This window comes from Dipodomys merriami, unplaced genomic scaffold, assembly GCF_024711535.1.
Source record: "Dipodomys merriami isolate MVZ:Mamm:240054 unplaced genomic scaffold, mDipMer1.0.p SCAF_52, whole genome shotgun sequence".
Classification (NCBI taxonomy): domain Eukaryota; kingdom Metazoa; phylum Chordata; class Mammalia; order Rodentia; family Heteromyidae; genus Dipodomys; species Dipodomys merriami.
In genome coordinates this window covers 6,802,681-6,816,047 of record NW_027206091.1, presented here as the reverse complement: position 1 = coordinate 6,816,047, position 13,367 = coordinate 6,802,681, and the positions used below count along the sequence as shown (strand labels likewise).

At 48.4% G+C, this 13,367-nt stretch overlaps 2 protein-coding genes and 1 pseudogene across 5 annotated transcripts; all 3 read left to right on the top strand.

Moving 5' to 3' along the window:
• The first annotated feature begins 18 nt into the window (after positions 1 to 18).
• LOC138811119 (zinc finger protein 565-like) lies at positions 19 to 10,747 on the top strand. Of its 4 annotated transcripts, XM_069998736.1 has the most exons (6): positions 32 to 74; positions 2,686 to 2,831; positions 3,505 to 3,576; positions 5,454 to 5,580; positions 6,549 to 6,644; positions 8,925 to 10,747. In XM_069998736.1, the coding sequence occupies exons 3-6, from the start codon at positions 3,565 to 3,567 to the stop codon at positions 10,175 to 10,177; spliced, it is 1,488 nt and encodes a 495-aa protein (XP_069854837.1). In that variant the 5' UTR covers positions 32 to 74; positions 2,686 to 2,831; positions 3,505 to 3,564; the 3' UTR covers positions 10,178 to 10,747. The 4 variants fall into 4 exon arrangements, with proteins under 4 accessions (XP_069854838.1, XP_069854839.1, XP_069854837.1 ...); XM_069998737.1 differs by lacking the exon at positions 2,686 to 2,831 and having other exon boundaries at positions 19 to 74; XM_069998738.1 differs by lacking the exon at positions 2,686 to 2,831 and having other exon boundaries at positions 31 to 68.
• Positions 10,748 to 10,922: 175 nt separating this feature from the next.
• LOC138811128 (cytochrome c oxidase subunit 7A1, mitochondrial-like) lies at positions 10,923 to 12,357 on the top strand. The gene is made up of 4 exons (XM_069998754.1): positions 10,923 to 11,043; positions 11,448 to 11,537; positions 11,740 to 11,824; positions 12,227 to 12,357. The coding sequence occupies exons 1-4, from the start codon at positions 11,029 to 11,031 to the stop codon at positions 12,280 to 12,282; spliced, it is 246 nt and encodes an 81-aa protein (XP_069854855.1). The 5' UTR covers positions 10,923 to 11,028; the 3' UTR covers positions 12,283 to 12,357.
• Positions 12,358 to 12,710: 353 nt separating this feature from the next.
• On the top strand, positions 12,711 to 13,111 carry LOC138811286 (small ribosomal subunit protein bS16m pseudogene; annotated as a pseudogene).
• Positions 13,112 to 13,367: the final 256 nt, after the last annotated feature.

The following is a 13,367-nucleotide window of genomic DNA, read 5'->3' as shown; positions in this document are numbered from 1 at the left end:
TCCTGACGTCGTGTCAGCGTCGGGGCGAGAGCCTTAGCTTCTCAAGGATCAGGACCAAGAAGTGCAGGGTAAAGGTGAGGGGGCCTGTGAGTCTGGGGCAGGACGGGGCGTGTTCCTGCCCTGTGATGCCGAATGGCTGGACCATTCTGAGTGTGTTTTTGCTTGTGTCTCTGTGGCGGGATGTGGCTACCCGTGACTTTGTAAATCACCGGTCTCCAGAGTGTGTGTGGTTCTGTGTAACCACGTGTAATGTTGTGTTTTGTCTGTTTCTTGGGACTGTGGGCGTGGCACTGCGTGTGTCGTTGTGTATGTGTGCCTGGTCGCCTGGGATGATGGTTGTGTGGACTTGGCCAGTGTTAGGTTTTTTTGTGTGTTATACAGTAATTCAATTGCGAGATACAGAGAAGCCACATTTTGAGAGATCCAACTGGGAGTCTTTATTCAAAAGCTAGTGACTGCAGGTGGATTCCCATCCCAAAGACTTGCAGGTAGCACAAAGCTTAAAGGAAAAAGCCACATGATTGGGATGGGGAACCAAGCTCACCAAAAGTGTTATACCAAACAAAGCAAACTGTCTGGGGAAACCATCAGGATCAAGCATTCTCTGGAGCAAAACTTCCTTGGGCTAAACAGCTTGACACATCTGCATATTCTCTGGAGCCGAGCTTTCCTGGGGCTAAACAGAGTGGTAGGCCTGCAATTCAAAGAATGGCCTATTTTACCTCTTAGACCTAGGTGAAAAGCCCCCACCACCCATCAAGACCAGGTGATGTTATTTAGACTCTGTATCCTTATTTCACTCTGCCTAGTGAATGCTCCTCAATTAATGAAGTGGTTCTGTGTGCCCCTAGTGTACCAGTGGGACCGTGCAGGGCATTTGGGAACGTTGGTGTGGAGAGCCTGTGTTATGGTGATGAGGTAATTGTGTCTCACGGTGTGGTTGTGATTATGCTGCTGTATCCTCAGGCATCTCATGAGCGGATGTTTGGTTCTGTTAGGGTGATGTGACACCTTGTGCAGTGTCCAGAGTGCTGGTGTGAGAGTGCCAGTGACTTCATTGTGCTGACCTCTATAGGACCTGTGAAGTTAGAACGTTTCTGTCTCTGGACAGTTGTGTACTCACGTGGTCCCTAAAATTGCAGCTTGTTCTTGAAGGAGAAAATGTAAACTTCGGTAGGAAGTAACCCCAAAGAAAGTAACCCAAAAGACCATGCACAGAAGTCAAGTAGGAGAAAGATTTATTGCTAGCAGAGCTGACAAGACCAAGTTGAGGAAAGAGAGAAAATGGTGCCCCTGGTGCCTTGCAGACCCATTTTATATGTGGGGGGGGGGGCGGAAGAGGGCGGTGCCTCGCCTACTGCTCAGGAGGGCGGAGATTACGTCTGCGAGGGGGGCGTTTCCTTACAGTTTTGACCTATCTTTGTGCTGTAGAGATTGTTCGGTCTGTCCATGAGAACTGGCCCCTTCCCTTCGTGCATGGGGGAAAGCCCTGTGAACACTAGAAGTCCCTGGCCAGCACCTGTAACCCAGGCAACTGCATGCCTGGGGGCAAGGGGAGGTCTCCCAGATTCTTGATTTCCCCTTCCTCTGAGGTTACTTCCCCATCGGCTGTGGCCACACCCCCTTACTCGCCCTCCCCTATATAATCTTTCTCCTCCTGCCTTAAGCTTTCTTGCCCTTCATGGCTCCATGTTGTGTGGCAGCAGCTTGGTGTCTTTCTCTCTTTCAATAAACCCTCTTCCCCTGAACTGCGTGGGAATTTCCTTCCAGCACCCCTTACATTTGGTGCAGTGACTCGAGCAACCCTTACATTTGGTGCAGTGACTCGGATGGGGAAAGGGTTAGGATTCCCTGGTTCCTGGTCAGCGGTGATTATGTGCTCTTAACCCTTCCAGTAAAAAGTATTCAAAAGGAAAGAATTGCAATTAAAACAGCTGAAAGCCAAATTCAAAGTGCATCAGGCTTTATTTTTTTCTGAAACTCTTACTTCAGGGCATGCATTTCTTTGCTTTTGAAACTTTTTCATTGTGAGGAAGGGGTTACTGGGGCTTGAACTCAGGGCCTCTCACTCTCCCTTAGCTTTTTCAATAAAGGATGGCAGTCTTGCCACTTAAGCCCGAAGTGAGGAGGCTGAGTCTAAGTAACCTCTTACAGTAAGTCTGGTACCTCTTGGTGGGTAGAGGGAGCTCCACCCAGTACTGAAAAGCCTAGGGGTGAGAGAGGCCATTCATTGAATGCAGATGCCTAGCTCAAAGTGAGTTAGGCAAATTCTGCTTCTGAGAAATGCAGATGTCATAGCCTTAGGAAAATTTCGCATGGAGAATGCTCTGATTCTACCTTGATTACCTCCCTAAATGGCTTAAATCACCCACCTCTGGAGAAGCCTCTAAATATAGTCCTATAAGGAAGGTTGAGGCCTATCTTCCCTAGATGGAAAAGTTCTCCTGGGACCTGAGCTTATACCTGAGTATGTCCAAGTAAATTCTGCTTAAGTGCCTCGACCCCAAGTATGTGGAAGTTTTTTTGTTTTTTGGTGTGTTTTTTTGTTGTTGTTTTTGTGGGGCCCAGAGTTTGGTCTCACAACCTACCAAGAAACAAAAAAACAACTTTGTGTAAGCTCTGTTTGGGGTACTGAAGTCAACCTTTTTCTTTTTCTTTTCTTTTCTTTTTTTTTTTTTTTGCCAGTCCTGGGGCCTGAACTCTGGACCTGGCGCTGTCCCTCAGCTCTTCAGCTCCAGGCTAGCACTCTACCACTTGACCACAACACCACTTCCATCTGTTTCTGCTTATGTGGTACTGAGGAATCGAATCCAGGGCTTCATGCATACAAGGCAAGCACTCTACCACTGAGCCACCTTCCCAGCCCAGGTGCCAACCTTTTAATAAAGACTTTCAATTCAATCTCTAAAAAAGGTGGCTTCTCAGTTTCTCACCAGCTGGATTTATTGGATTTTACTATACAAGCCACACCTCCACTTGTAGAATTTTGCTGGTTAATTGGAGATGTGTCTCTCCAATTTGGCTTCCCCAGCTGGCTTTGAACTGGGATCCTCTTGAGTAACTATGATTACAGGCTAGAGCCATCCACACCTGGTTGAACTCTGTTGTTCATAATTGTTTTGTTTTGGCCAATCCTGGGGCTTGAACTTATGGCCTGGGCACTGTCATTAAGCCTCTTTTGCTCAAGGCTAGCGATCACCACAGTGCCAATTCTGCCTTTTTCGGTGCATGTAGTACTGAGGAATCCAACTCAGGGCTTTATGCATGCTAAGCAAGCACTCTACCACTAAGCCACATTCTCAACCTTTCATAATTTTGTTTGTGTAGTAGGACAACATTCTCAACCTTTCATAATTTTGTTTGTGTAGTAGGTCAAGGGGAAGACAAAGGAAGTGGAGCAGGGAGAGTAGAATCCAGTTATTCTAAGTGCATTGATTTGTGAGTGCTGAAGCACAGTCAGCTTCTCAGAAATGTCCTCCTTTTCCCCCTATTTTGCTTCTCCAGGACTCTGCACTTGCAAAGAGAAGGAATCCAGACTTAGCAGGCTAGATTGTTCTGGAAGCCATGGCCCTACAGGTAAGTTGTACCTTCTACTATCCTTAAGATGATGTGCCTTCCCTCCAGATCATAGGAACATCTGTGATCCCTATCCTAAAACATCTCTGCAGCCCATACAGTCTCTCCACCCTAGGGAACAAGTGCTAGGGTCCTGCTTCCTGATGGCATACTCTTCTCCAGCATTGTTCACTTATATGAGGAGTGCTCGCACTGAGCGCCACTGGTGCAGTGAACTCGAGAGAACCAGGAGCACTTCCTTTATCATAACAAGTGGGGCCAAGGATGAGGTAGTTTGATCTTTCCTATTGACCTGGATAACTTCCTTTCTTTCTTCATTGTTTCCCCATCTTAAAATATGAAGTATTTCCTGCAGAGCGTGGTGGTCAACAGCTGTTACCTTATCTATTCAGGTGACTGAGATATTAGGATCCTAGTTCCAAGCCAGCCTAGGCAGAAAACTCTGTGAGACTCACCTCCAATGAACCATCCAAAAGCCAGAAGTGGAGATGTGATCCAAATGGTAGGGCACCAGCTTTGAGTAAAAAAGCTCAAGGTCAGCTCCTATGCCTGAGTTCAAGCCCCAGGACTGGCACGCAGGAAAAAACAAAACCCCAAACTTTCAGTATCATGCTTGTAGTCCTGTTATATGTATATAGTTTTACTACGTATGACTACCTTAGCCTCTGAACTGCTAGAATCACAGGCATATATTGGCTGCTTCCTCACTTTTAATTTTTTTTTTTGGTTGGTTTTTTTCCCCTCCAATGCTGGGACAGAATCCAGAGCCTTAGTGCTCTACCAAACAGATTTTTTTTTCTTTGTCGGTCATGGGGCCTGAACTCTGGGAAGGTAGCTTTGGGCCTGGGTGCTGTCCCTCAGCTCTTCAGCTCAAGGCTAGCACTCTACCACTGGAGCCACAGCACCACTTCCAGCTTTTTCTGCTTATGTGGTGCTAAGGAATCAAACTCAGGGCTTCATGCATGCAAGGCAAGCACTCTACTACTGACTCACCTTCCCAGCCCTCAGATTTTTGTATATAGAATTGACATATTAAAATTCACCCATATAAGTACACAGTTCTGTCTGGGTATGGTATCACGCACCTGTAATCCCAGCATGATTCCTATAATCCTAACAGTCTCAGGAGGCTGAGATCTGAGGATTGTGGTTCAAAGCCAACCCAAACAAATCCAAGGCACCTTTATCTCCAATTATCCAGGAAAAAACAAACAAACCAGACCTGGAGCTGTGAATTGAGAGGTACTCAGGAGGCCAAGATCTGAGGATCATGGTTCACAGTTGGCCTGGACAGGAAAAACTGAGACTTTTACCTCCAGTTAACCACCAGCAAACCACAGCAAACCGCAAGAGAGAATTATTGTTAAGTGTAATGACATTCTTATGTGTTTTTCTTTTTTGTTTTTTTTTTTTTTAATCTAGGGGCCGGGAAAGTGGCTCAATGGTAGAGTGCTTGCCTTGCATGCATGAGGCCCAGGGTTCGATTCCTTAGCACCACATAAGCAGGGAAAAAAAAGCTGGGAGTGGCGCTGTGGCTCAAGGGTAGAGTGCTAGACTTGAGCTGAACTGCTGAGGAGTTCAGAGTTCAGGCCCCAGGACTGACAGAAAAACTATGTGACATTGCCTCAAAATACATCAAGTAGAAAAGATAGAAGACCAGGGGGTAGAGCTCAGTAGTAGATTGCTTGTATGTAGCATGTATAAAGCTACATATATGTGATTATATAATTAAGTAAAAATGACAGAAAGGAATTTGTAGATATAATTCTAAAACAATGATTATTTGTGGGCATCATCATACTATTCTTTGACTATTGAAAAAGTGGAAAAAAACAAGTCTTTGAATTTACTAGTACTGGGTGGGTTTATTGTTTCAGGGACTGGTGACCTTCAGGGATGTGGTCATAGTGTTTTCTCAGGAAGAATGGAAGTGCCTAGAACCGGCCCAGAGGAACCTGTACAGGAATGTGACTTTGGAGACCTTCAGTCATTTGGTCTCTGTAGGTAAGGCTCCTGTATCACACAGGGACAGACAGAAAATGAACACCCAAGGTGAGTAAGAGCCAGCTGTTGCCACCTCTGGTCCAAGGGAGCAAAGAGAGGAACCAGTGATACTAGAGATGTTGAAAACTACAGCCACAGAGAATAGCCCAGCCAGCAGCAAGTCAGGGGAAAGGGAAAGGAATGGAGGGAAAGGGGAAAGAGGAAGAGAGGGAGGAAGGGAGGACTAGAAGAAGGCAGTAAGAAACAGCCCAACATTCATCTTCCTAATTGACCCACTGACCTGATTGTGCTTTTAGTGTGTGTGTGCCAGTCCTGGGGCTTGAACTCAGGGCCTGGCACTTTTCCTTGAGCTTCTTTGCTTAAGGCTAGCACTCTACAGCTTGAGCCACAGTTCCACTTCTAGCTGTTTTAGTAGTTAGTTGGAAATAAGAGTCTCACAGACTTTCCTTCATGGACTGGCTTGGAATTGTGAGCCTTAGATCTCAGCCTTATGAGTATCTAGAATTACAGATGTGAGTCACCAGCATCTGACTTCTGCTCATGCTTTCATCAACCAAAACCCAATGCCAAAGCACAGGTCAGAAATAATACATTCCCTCATAGATAGGCTCTCTGGATTATAAGAATCCTGACACCGAGCAGGGCCAATATGAAGGAATGAATCAGAGGGGAAGGAGAGAGTTAAATGGAATGAAATCACCTTAATTAGCTACTGCCAATAATTCAGGAATATCTCTCTGGAATTTCTATTTATCTATCTTTAGGGCACAAGTTTCTGATTGAATTTCTGGTCTCTGGTCCCAAGAAAATTGTTTAGGGCTTTGTGGAATTGGAAATGAGTCATTCAATTCCCATCCTTTGGATAGCCTTCATACCTCTCTTACAATCGCCTGGATTCCTTGCTGACCAAGGAAGTGGCTTTGAATTTTGGAAGTATGATCAGGTCCTCCTCTGTTTTCCCTCAACAGGTCTTTCTATTTCTAAGCCTGATGTCATCTCCTTATTGGAGCAAGGGAGAGAGCCCTGGATAATTGCAGATGATACGGAAAGACTATGGTACCCAGGTTAGTGAGCACTGATTGGTGCAGTAAGTAATGTGGCTAATAGCCCAGTAAGAGTCAGCTGTTACCTACAGCTTGCATTATTGCCAGGAAGCTCCCCAAAGCCCTGCTGTAGGATGAAGACCAAGAAATGAAGATATAAACAGCTCCCAAAGGAGACTTGCCCTCTGCTAAGTTCCTGCCTGACCTTTCTTCTCTCACACCCTCTTTTTTGTTGTTGTTGGTGTTGGTTGTGGGGCTTGAACTCAGGGCCTGGATGCTGTCCCTGAGCTTTTTTGCTAAAGGCTAGCACTCTACCACTTTGAACCACAGCTCTACTCCGGTTTTCTGATGGTTAATTGGAGATAAGAATCTCATGGGAACTTTTCTTCCCAGGCTGGCATTGAACTGTTATCTTCAGATCTCAGCTTCCTGAGTAGCTAGGATTTCAGGGGTGAGCCACCAGGGCCCAGTTCTCATACCCTCTTTTCTATCTTAAAGAGATAATGTGTCCTTTTCTTTCCCAGTTGCTTTTTTTTTTGTACATTTTTTTATTGTAAAAATACAGAACAGTGGGCTGGGAAGGTGGCTCATTGGTAGAGCGCTTGCCTTGCATGCATGAGGCCCTGGGTTCGATTCCTCAGCACCACATAAGCAAAAAGAAAAAAGCCGGAAGTGGCACCGTGACTCAAGTGGTAGAGCGCTAGCCTTGAGCTGAAGAGCTGAGGGATAGCGCCCAGGCCCAGAGTTCAGGCCCCATGACCGGACCCAAAAAAATAATAACAATAATAATAATAAATACAGAAGAGTTACAGTTACATGAGCAAAGTAATGAGTAAATTTCCTATTGTGCTCAAGGACAGAGCCTAGCCCTGAATTCAATTTCTAGGACTTGCAAAAAGAAACAAACAGGGAAATAGATGGATATATTAAATAGATTATACACACACAATATGGTCCTGATCTTGTATGCTTTTATTCAGTCAGGGGTGATGTTTGATCATCTGTACTTTTTTTTTTTTGCCACTTCCTGTTTTCTGTTGGTTAATTGGAGATAAGAGTCTCAATGACTTTCCTGCTTGGGCTGGCTTTGAACCGCAATCCTCAGATCTCAGACTCCTGAATAGCTAGGATTATAAGTGTGAGCTATCTGCTCCTGGCTGAACATCGTACTATTTTTTTTTGGGGGGGGGTCCAGTCGTGGGGCTTGAACTCTGGGCCTGGGCACTGTCCCTCAGCTCTTCAGCTCAAGACTGGCGCTCTACCACTTGAGCCACAGCCCCACTTCCGGCTTTTTTCTTTTTGCTTATGTGGTACTAAGGAATTGAACCCAGGGCTTCATGCATGCAAGGCAAGTGCTCTACCACTGAGCCACCTTCCCAGCCCCTGAACATCGTACTATTAACAGGTATTACATACTGTTTTCTTGGCTTCCTAGATTATTCTGACCCATATCCAATTAATCCCTCTGGCACCATATGAACTCATCACATTTGTGCTTTCATGTCCTTCTGGAAGTAATTTGGTATTTAGACCAAATTTTTTAAAATTCCATTACTTGGGCTTGAACCCAGAGCCTAGGTACTGTCCCTTGGCTTTTTCCCTTAAGGCTGACACTTTACCATTTGAGCCACAAATCCACTTCCCACTTTTCACTGACTCATTGAAGATAACACAGATTTGTCTGTCTAAGCTGGCCTCAAACCTCTATTCTTGGGCTGGGAAGATGGCTCAGTGGTAGAGCGCTTGGATGGCTGAGGCCCTGGGTTTGATTCCTCAGCACCACATGAGCAAAATGAAAAAAGCCAGAAGTGGCGCTATGGCTCAACTGGTAGAGCGCTAGCCTTGAGCTGAGGGACAGCGCCCAGGCCCAGAGTTCAGGCCCCACGACCAGACCCAAAAAAACAAAAAAAACCCTCTATCCTTAGAGCTCAGCCTCCTGAGTTGATAGGATTACCAGCCAGAGCCACCAGCATCATTGGCACTGTAGTTTTTGTTTTTGTTTTTGTTTTTTTTGTCGGTCGTGGGGCTTGAACTCTGGGCCTGGACGCTGTCCCTCAGCTCTTCAGCTCAAGGCGAGCGCTCTACCACTTGAGCTACAGCGCCACTTCCGGTTTTCTGGTGGTTTATTGGAGATAGGAGTCTCACAGTCTCTCCTGCCCGGGCTGGCTTTGAACCGCGATCCTCAGATCTCAGCCTCCTGAGTAGCTAGGATTACAGGCGTGAGCCACCGGCGCCCGGCTTTGTTTTTGTTTTTTTATGTCTTATTGAAAAGACATTGCATTTACTTCTCTTATTTTTCAGACTTGGAGCCCAGGTGTGAGACATTTCCAGCCAAAGGTCTGTTGGAAATGGGGTCACTAAATTGGGGAGCAGTAGACAGCCTTGACTACCATTTCCTTGGAGGCTGGGAATGCAGAGGCCCATTGGAGGTGCAGCAAGTCAGAAAGCAATGCTGTTCCCAGCAAGTGGAACCCATGAATGAAAATGTGCCTGCTTTCAAGCATCCCCCCACTGTCACCCTACAGCAGCCCAATGAGACCTGTAAGAAAGTGATCAAATGCACAGAATGTGGGAAAGCATTTAGCCGCAGCTCACACCTTACTCAGCACCAGAAAACTCACACTGGTGTAAAGCCCTTTGAGTGTCCACAGTGTGGAAAGACCTTCAGTCGTGCCTCACACCTTGTTCAACATCAGAGAATCCACACAGGCCAGAGACCGTATGGCTGTATGGAGTGTGGCAAGGCCTTCAGCCGGAGCTCAGAACTTAGTCTCCATCAGAGACTTCATACTGGTGTCAAACCCTATGGATGCAAAGAATGTGGGAAGAGCTTTCGGCAACATTCCCAACTGGTGCTGCATCAGAGAACACACACGGGTGAGAAGCCCTATGTGTGTAAAGACTGTGGAAAGGCTTTCATCCAGAGCTCCCAGCTGACCGTCCATCAGAGAATCCATACAGGTGCACGCCCCTACCAGTGTAAAGAATGTGGGAAAGCCTTTCGCCAGCACTCACAGCTCAGTGTGCACCTGCGAATCCACACCGGAGAGAAGCCCTACCAATGTAAGGAATGCGGGAAGAGCTTTTTTCATAGCTCAGAAGTCACTCGCCATCAGCGGATCCATTCTGGGGAGAAGCCCTATGAATGTCAGGAGTGCGGGAAGGCCTTCCGACAGCTTTCCCAGCGCTCTCGACATCAGAGAGTTCATACTGGTGACCGACCCCACAAATGCAAGGACTGTGGGAAGGCCTTTAGTCGCAGCTCATACCTAATTCAGCATCAACGAATTCACACTGGTGACAAACCCTACAAATGTAAGGAATGTGGGAAAGCATTTATTCGTGTTTCCCAACTGACTCACCATCAGCGAACACATACCTGTGAGAAACCCTATGCTTGCCGGGAATGTGGCATGGCCTTTATTCGTAGTTCTCAACTTACTGAACATCAGAGAATTCACCCGGGTATCAAACCTTATGAATGTAGAGAGTGTGGGCAGGCCTTCGTTCTTGGCTCCCAACTCATTGACCACTACAGAATTCATACTGGTTAGAAAGCCTCTAGTAACTGAGGAGGCAGAGAGCTTGAGGATTGCTGTTCAATGCCAGCCTAGGCAGGAAAGTCCATGAGACTCTTTATCTCCTATGAACCACCAGAAAGTCAGAGGTGGAGCTATGGCTCAAGTGATAGAACACCAGCTTTGAGCATAAAAGCTAAGGGACAGTACCCACAGTTCAAGCCCTAGCACTGTCACACAAGAGCCAAGCTAGAGCTAGATGCCCTGAGTTCAAGCCCCCCAACACCAGTTTGTTGAGTGGAGGTAGAATAAATGAAAATGGTCAATGATAAACCCTATAATGCTGATCATTGTTGGTGTAGGTGATGGGTCAAAGAAAGAGATTCATTGGACCTTTGTTGCTTTTGTCTACCTTAGAACTTCTCCTTGATAAAATGAAAATTAAGCGCAAAAAATAATCCAGACTTTGACCTTCACCTTACAAATACAGAAGCTAAGGTTCAAAGGTGAAACCCACTCTCTGTGTAGCTAGAACAAGGAGTACAAGTTCTGGTTTCCCTCATTCTTCACTATCCCCCAGGTCCCAGCCAAGTAGAGAGAGGGGGGAAATTGCACTGGCCCCAGACTGCCTTCCCTCATAGGGAACGCACGGCTCACCTTTCTGCCTCCCAGGGGAGGAACAGGTGTCGGCGCTGTGGCCTCTGCACCTGCGCGCGGGGCCTGGCAGCAGCACCTTGGCCACGCGCCCACTGGACTGATTCGATTTGCGGGCGCTCTCCACCCAACCCAACAGAGATCAAGGCGCCCCAACTGTCAAGTCTGGTGGACCGGCAGGAGAGGTGGGGTGCTGTGTCTCTGGTGGTGACTTCAGTCGCTGAGGACTCAGAATGAGGGCTCTGCGGGTGAGGCTTCAATCGACGGGTTGACTGGGGACCCCCTCCCTCCAAACCCAGAAGCCTCACCCTAATGAGACCCCAAAAACATCCCAGCTGTGGAACCCGAGACGCTCTGCCCCGTGTGTCCCAGGGCCTGGGGGTTGAACTCCTCCCCTCATCCTTCCTCCCGCTGCCCCCACGCCACCCAGGACCTGGACTCCAGGAGCATCAGTCTCTCTTCTGGGTCCTCTCCTACCAGGACCCTACACAGCTCCCCAACCTCAGAGCCCGACCTCTGGGCGCGCACCCCACCGGCAGCTGGCACTGGGCCGCCCGGAGACGCTGGCCCCACGTCCCGGCCTCGGAAGGCGGCCCCGGCAGGACCCACGCGGGAACAGCTGCCTCCTACCCAGCCACTTCCTACCCCGCAGGTCTCCCAGGCGCTGATCCGCTCCTTCTGTTCGACGGCGCAGCGGAACCGTGTGGAGAACCGGGTGCCTGAGAAACAGAAGATTTTCCAGGTGCTGCGCAGTGGGCGGGACTCGTGGTGGGTGTGGCCTTGGCGGGGGGTGTGGCTTGGTGGCTGGGAGTGGAGGGGACGGGCGTGGGTGTAGTTTGGGGCGTGGCCACGGGTTGGGGGTGTGGCTGTGTGTTGGGGGACCCAGGTGGTAGGAAGGACAAGTGAAGCCCTGGTCTCTGAGCCCCTTTTCACCCCACACCTAGGAGGACAATGGCCTCCCAGTTTATTTGAAAGGTGGAAGAAACGACAACATCCTGTATTTGGTGACTATGGTACTGACTATGGGGGGTAAGTGTGGGGACTTCTCACCCTTGGCCCGAGTTACTTGGGATGGGGACCAGGGGGGACCCTACGGCCTATTGCTTTGGCTGGGCTTCTTATTTAAAGAGGCGGTGAGTCTTGAGCTGACCGCACTGGGGACTGGAGCTGGGACTCCCTTGAGGACTTGGGCTTATGTTCCTAGGAGAAACTGAGCTAGTTATGGTGGGCCTGGGACTTTGGTAGGAGTAGAGGACAAAGCTACTCTGGCCTGACTAACACCAGGGGGTCCCCATCAGGAGTCCAGTTGGGAGGGAGCTGGGAACTCAACTGATGGCTAGAGAACCTACAGAGGGCCGTACACACTCAGATGGAGTTTAAAGGTGGGATTAGGGTCTCATTGAGGATCCCTCACTTCCCCTTCCTTCCTAGGCACTGCCTACAGCCTATACTTCCTGGCCTGGGCTGCCTGCCCCCACAAGAAGTGAGACCAAGAAATTTGAAATGGCTAGGATTTTGACAAACACTAATAAAAAGTGCTGGTTTCTTTGGAACTCTATCTAGATGTGGTTTCTCTCTGTGTGTAAGGTGGGTGCGGCACGACAGGGAGAGAGGGTACACACTGTGGAGGCAGGATCACCCTGAACGCCAGGGACCTGTGTGGGGTCTCAGCAGGAGCCAGGCTATGGCCTGAGCCTGATGCCTGTAATCCCATCTACTCCGGAGGCTGTAATCAGGAGGATCCAGTTCCAAGGTTCACTGGGGCAAAAAGTGAGAACACAGAAGCTGGGCTGGGCCCAGCTATAGGAAAGTGGAAGTAGGAGGATGAAGGGCCAGATAGAAAAAGCCTACCTTCGGGAACCTAGATTCTTGTGAGGTGGTGGAGCTGATCTTGGGGAGCGGTGGGGCACCGGGCATGCCGACTGCCCGCCCACCCCCCTTGCCACACCATGTTACTCTTCTCTGCAAGAACTTCCCCGGGGGGCCACCTAACCATCCGCCTTGCTCTCGGCGGCTGCTCACAACAAATGTCCTCGGAACAGCCGTTTCGTGGAGCAGTTGAGCTCCAATGACCCGCTGCCCAACAGCCATGGAGAAAAGCTCGTTGCTCTCAGTCTGGACAGGATCCGGCATTGGATTGGCTGAGGGGCTCAACTCTCTAAACCTATGGAGAAACTTCTCGGTCTTTCTGTTTTTTTCCCTCTGCATCCTATAATGATTACAAATGCTGAGAGACTGCGAAGGAAACGAGCGCATGAAGTCCTCTTAGCTTCTCAGAAAACAGAAGGTGAGGCTCCAGAAATAGAAATAAACTGACTTCAGTGAACATGGTGATTACAAGGTCAAAGTCTTCTAAAGTACTTGGGTATAGAGCTCTTGATTGTGTTAGGTTTGGAGGTCAATAAAAGCCACTCATCCTCTTCTGGCCTAACTTGAACAAGGGCTAGGCAGAGATGTGTTCTTCTTTGACATAAGAGCTGGGAAATAGGGGGGTGGGGGGAAGGAATTGGGAAGGTGGCTCAGTGGTAGAGTGCTTGCCTTAAATGCATGAGGCCCTGGGTTCGATTCTTTA

What these genes read in the sequence shown, in the direction of transcription:
- LOC138811119 (XM_069998735.1), top strand. Translation starts at nt 4,037, where the DNA reads ATGAACCATCCAAAAGCCAGAAGTGGAGATGTGATCCAAATG. An exon ending in GTGGAGATGTGATCCAAATG is followed by an intron (nt 4,079 to 5,453) that starts GTAGGGCACCAG and finishes TTATTGTTTCAG; the next exon opens with GGACTGGTGACCTTCAGGGA. An exon ending in GGAAAGACTATGGTACCCAG is followed by an intron (nt 6,645 to 8,924) that starts GTTAGTGAGCAC and finishes CTTATTTTTCAG; the next exon opens with ACTTGGAGCCCAGGTGTGAG.
- LOC138811128 (XM_069998754.1), top strand. An exon ending in AGAAACAGAAGATTTTCCAG is followed by an intron (nt 11,538 to 11,739) that starts GTGCTGCGCAGT and finishes CCCCACACCTAG; the next exon opens with GAGGACAATGGCCTCCCAGT. An exon ending in TATGGTACTGACTATGGGGG is followed by an intron (nt 11,825 to 12,226) that starts GTAAGTGTGGGG and finishes CTTCCTTCCTAG; the next exon opens with GCACTGCCTACAGCCTATAC.